At 37.6% G+C, this 5,682-nt stretch overlaps 1 protein-coding gene across 1 annotated transcript; it reads left to right on the top strand.

The window, feature by feature from the left end:
• The first annotated feature begins 209 nt into the window (after window positions 1-209).
• Window positions 210-2,100, top strand: LOC104091118 (uncharacterized). Its single transcript, XM_009596393.4, has 4 exons — window positions 210-242; window positions 695-787; window positions 1,591-1,698; window positions 1,779-2,100. The coding sequence occupies exons 1-4, from the start codon at window positions 219-221 to the stop codon at window positions 2,007-2,009; spliced, it is 456 nt and encodes a 151-aa protein (XP_009594688.1). The 5' UTR covers window positions 210-218; the 3' UTR covers window positions 2,010-2,100.
• Window positions 2,101-5,682: the final 3,582 nt, after the last annotated feature.

Genomic DNA, 5,682 nt, shown 5'->3' with positions numbered 1-5,682 from the left:
CATGACTATGGTTAGATTTTGGGTCGTGACACTTATGACTTGTACTACCGATTTTGGGAATTGTAGATTTTAAGAAATTTCTATTTCAAATTGCTGGATGTTATTTAAATAATATTATTATTTCAATTAATGTTAGGCTTACCTAGTCCCTAAGACTAGATGCCATCACGATACCCAAACGGAGGGGAATTTGGATCGTGACAAATAGGCTCTGTGATATGTGGGCGAATCCAGAGCATAAGGTAATTTCTATTCATATTTGTCTCGTCGTAATTTTTCCTGGCAAATAACATTCACGATTTCTCAAAGAAAATTGTAATTAATTAAGTATACGAACGAACAAAATGTACACAAGATATTTTTAGTAACATATTTTTCTCTACTTTGTAGCTGCAACATTCAGTCATGGATGATATAGCTTACATTGATATGAGTAGACCTTTCAAAAATCTGCATTTACAGAAGATACAAATAAGAGTGAGAAAATAAAGTGAAAGTAAAAAAAGAGAAAAAAGGATCCTTTAAATGCCTCTGTAAAATGCAACCTTTGAGAAGAGTTTGATGTGGTTCTTTAGTTTCTGTCCACTCTTTTATGCTAACATCTGAGAATTTATAGTGCAAAATGATAATAAGCTTTAGCATCATATTTGTGTCATTATAATTTTATTTACTTATATTTATATATTCTTTGTAAAGACGATGCGAGATAAACAAGGTCAATCGAACAAAGCTGAAATCTAATCATTTCATGGGGTCAAGAGCTTTTGTAGTTGCTCGTGCTGAAATAGTAAGTTATACTATTTTAACTTTTTATAACTTTTCCAATCCCTTTGCTTGGTAGCCGAAGAGTGAAATCTCAAGGGACATTTTTAATATTCAAAATGGTGAAAAAAAGAAAAGAAGGCCAATGAGTTTGGTATACTTCTAATTCTACTTGCACATACTTTTAAGTATTGTCATTATTCATTCATAATTCAAATTATAACTTCAATTCTTTGTCTTCTTAAAAGAGAAAGAAAAGGACACTATTTAGTTTATGTTTAATATAAAAGTTAGTATTGTTATTTGTCTCCTTTCTATCATTTTTCCTACTGATTTTTTGCCATTTGTTCTTCAAATATATACGTGTTAATAGATGAATAGATGAGTGTTAGTCACTGGTGTTTAATTAACTTTTAGTACCTCAGGCAGATATAAATTTGTATAGCCTTAATAAAACTTCATGGAGGGTATAACTGCAAGTTTTCCTTGCTTGTAAAAGCTTATGAAATTAAAAGTCACATACATATACTTTTATATCTCTGTTTAAGGGAACAAGAGTCTTTTTCAACTTTTGATTAAGCATAACACTATATCTCTACTAACTTGCATCTGACTTGTATTAACTCATAAAACTAGTTTCCAATTTTCCATTATACAATGGATAGCTGCATAATATAAAGAACCACGATCCTATTAGACAATACATATATTACCTTTTGTTGAACCTGTAATCTAATCATGTTAATGTGGTTGAGGTTCAATCACCCTCCATATTCATTACTAAGATGATATTTTAGTAATATTTCATATTATTTTCATATTGTGTAGGGTGTGAATGAACATGGAGGAGTAGAGTCAAATAGGATTGAGTTCTACAAAAGCACCCATTACTCGAGTGAAAAAGGATGGTCATCTCCAGAGGCTCAGACTAACTACGTAAGTAATATTTTAGTAACATGTCACATGTATTCATTCTATCTTATAATTAATTTAAGTGATGTAATATTTTTATGTAGAACAAAATGAGAGATTTGAGAGCTCGGTCTGTTTTTGAAGAGAATCCAATGACTATTGATGAAATTGCTGATAATGTACTTGGTACGAGGTCGGGATATATTAAAGGCCTTGTCTATGGTCCAAAGCCTAATACAACTACAGCAACAAAAAGGAGGACAGCAGAATTAGAGGACTCTCTTAGGAGGGCAAAAGAGGATGTTGCTACCGCCATGGTTTACAAGAACGTTTGAATATAGCTGAAACTGAGGTAGCAAATCAGCAGATACAGATACAAACATTAACTTCTGAGTTGGGTATTGTATGGGCACGCCAAGAGGAGATATTAAACTGTCACGACCCAAAATTCACTAGTCGTGATGGCACCTAACCCAACCCATTAGGTATGCCAACTAATAACTATCCAATTTCAATTAATTTTTTTAATAAGACAATTAAACAAAGGAATTATCTGAATCTTATACATTCCCCAAAGACTGGTAGTACAAATCATGAGCTCCTAAGAATAGAGTTTACAAAGCTGATATGAACTAAATACACTTTCTGTTTGAAAAGTACATAAATAGAGTTTTAAAATCTAAGGCTACCATGAACAAGAGCCAGCTACAACAGGGACGCAGGTACATCTTTCAATCCATCTCCCATCGAACACAGCAACATAGGTATCTGAAACCTACACGCAATGTGCAGGAAGTGTAGTATGAGTACAACCGGACCCATGTACTCAATAAGTAACAAACCTAACCTTAGGTTGAAAATAGTGACGAGCTGGAATATGGTCGGGTCCAACACCAATAGCCAACAACTATTTATAACAATGTAGAGCATATAAATAAGGAAGCAATTCAGAAATAAAATGCTCAGCTTTATCACAATTTCACAAAAATAGTTTCGCTTTTCAAGAATAACAGTGAAAACCCAAATCCTTTACCGAAATCGTCGAAAAGTATGAGATAATTTGAAAACTGTAAATTTTTCCAAAAATCCTTTCCAAAATAAGTAAGATGTTTCATTTCCTTTCCAGATAGCAAGTGTGAAATACCTATCTATGGTCACATATCAATGTGTGTAAAAGTCATGAATGTCGTGATACCGTACAACATGAGAAAAATATATCTTTATATATTTATGTCATGTGTACATGCCAATGCCATGTATCTCAGAGATGAATCATGTACTCACACTCTCAGAGTACTCAATCTCACTACTTCTCACTTTTCACTCATCATGCTCAACCACTCGGTACTGTATATGGCCCATACGGCCTAAGAAAATCCATCCCAGAACATATACATCACTGACTATAAGTTACCCAGTACCAAGGAAAAAGGGAAATCCAACCCTGTGGAGAAATCCATCTCCAGGTAGTAAGTACTTCGGACAAATCCATGTCCAGGGAAATCCATCCCTCAATAGTATCATCCGCTCTCATTGGGGGTGTGTTACAGACTCCGGAGGGGCTCCTACAGCCCAAGCGCTATCATAATCATCAATATAACCGTTGCGGCGTGCAGCCCGATCCCATAACTGTTACACATAATCAGGCTCTCGGCCTCACTCAGTCATCAATCTCTCCAGTCTCACCCACGGGCTCACAATGTCATGAAAACTGACCCGGAACAATGATATGATGTATCAATAAGTAACAACTGAGACTGAGATATGATATGAATGCATGAATATGACTGAGCACGAAATATCAATGAAATCAGTGAGATGATAGCAAGCAATGACCTCTATGGGTCCTAACAACATCAGCATAGAGCCTAAGCATGATATCTAGCATGATTGACAGCTCAGTTACTTTATCACATGGTGAAAACACAGATATCAACAAAAATAGGGCCATTATATTGTGCCATGGAAATAATGGAATAACAATTCAGAGGGTGCACGCCCGCACGCCTGTCACCTAGCATGTGCGTCACCTCAATACCAATCAATCAATACGTAATTTGGGGTTTCATACCCTCCGCACTAAATTTAGAAGAGTTACTTATCTTGAACAAGCCAATTCCAACACCAAGCAAGCCAAGTGATGCTCCAAAAATGCCATCACGCACATAGCAACCTCCAAACGGCTCAAAACTAGCCAAAAGCAACTCAGATAAATCAGATAAAGCCCAAGGGAGCAATTACAAATGATAAAGATCGAATTCTACATCAAATCCCAAATCCGGCCAAAATTCACAGTGGGGCCCACGCCTCGAAACTCGACAAAATCACAAAATCTGACAACCTATTCAATTACGAGCCCAATCATACTAGTTTCACTCAAGTCTGACTCCAAATCGGTGTTCAAAACTCAAAAATTCATATTATGAAACTTTAGGCCAAAACCCACAATTTCCTCTTTAAAATTCATCAACCAATTGCTAAAATCGAAGATAGATTCATGGAATATAATCAAAACTTAGTAGAGAACACTTAACCGAATCCTTATGATAAAATTTGCTTCAAAAGCCGCCTCAATCAGAGTCCCACATCTCAAAATATGAAGAAAGAACCAAAACCTCGATTTTTATAGCTCTGGCCAGCTATTCCGCATTTGCGGTCAAATTGTCGCATTTGCGACCACCGCTTCTGCGGTAATTTCTCGCTTCTGCGAAACAACCTCATTCAGCAAAACCTTGCACCTGCGTTCCTTAAGCTGCTTCTGCGATCGCGCTTCCGCGCACATGAACCGCATCTGCGGTTGCGCAGGTGCGTCTAAGCACCCGCACCTGTGATCCTCGCGCCCCACTCTCTTTCTCGCTTCTACGATGGCACTGCCGCTTTTGCGGCTCCGCACCTGTGCTCAACACTCTGCAGGCGCGGTTATACCAGAACCAAAAAATCTTCAGTAATGCAACATGGAATGAAAATGATCCGAACCTCGTCTGAAACTCACCCGAGTCACTCGGGACCCCGTCCAAATATACCAACAAGTCCTATAACATAACACGGACCTACTCGAATCCTCAAAACACACATAACAACATCGAAATGACGAATCACACCTCAATTCGAAATTATTGAACTGTGAAACTTGAACTTCCACAACCGATGCCAAAACATATTATATCACGTCCGATTGACCTCAAATTTTACGCACAAGTAATATTTGACATTACGAACCTGCTCCAACTTCCGGAATTAGAATCCGACCCCGATATCAAAAGGTCCACTCCCGGTCAAACTTTTCAAAATTCCAATTTTCGCCATTTCAAGCCAAATTCTAGTACTTCCCTTCTGAAATGTATACCCTCCTCAAGCCATATCAGATAGTAATATCATTTACCTAGTCGTCCGAAATTGTCCATGCTGCCTAAGGACTCATGACCTTCCCTTCAAAATTGAACTGTGACCTTACACATGCAATTCTCAATCCTACACAATACACTGCATATTCCATGCCATCATACGAAAAAAAAATGAGAGCTTCGTAATTCACTCCGAGTCACAAGCAACTACATACTTAATTAGCCAAGAACTTTCCATTTGATCCCATCCAGGAGAAAATCATTATACATCACATGCTCTTCACGCCAGTAGGAAATATACATCTCTAACTGTGGTAGAAACCATCAAGAACTCTTTGAATCCCATTGCACAAAACCAAACCGTCATGACTAAACCCCTCTAACTCAATCAGGCTATGCAGGCCGTCAAAACCCAAGAGTATCTCCACAAAACACCTGTAGAAACTCACTAAATCATAAGCACCAAAAGAGCCAATCGCATCTGTTACCATGCTGATCCAACCCGTTACTAAACTGTCCTAATTCTCCGAGTCCCTTCTGAATTACCTTCAAATTGATACCTCTCTTTGCCATAATACTTCAATCCTCAACCCAAGACTCACCACACGAGACCCTAGCATAAAACCACACCGCCCTAAGGCTCATAAGCCATTGAATGCTCTCT

This window comes from Nicotiana tomentosiformis, chromosome 1, assembly GCF_000390325.3.
Source record: "Nicotiana tomentosiformis chromosome 1, ASM39032v3, whole genome shotgun sequence".
Lineage (NCBI taxonomy): Eukaryota > Viridiplantae > Streptophyta > Magnoliopsida > Solanales > Solanaceae > Nicotiana > Nicotiana tomentosiformis.
Note: the sequence above shows the minus strand (reverse complement) of the source record. Positions and strands in the feature narration are given on the sequence as shown.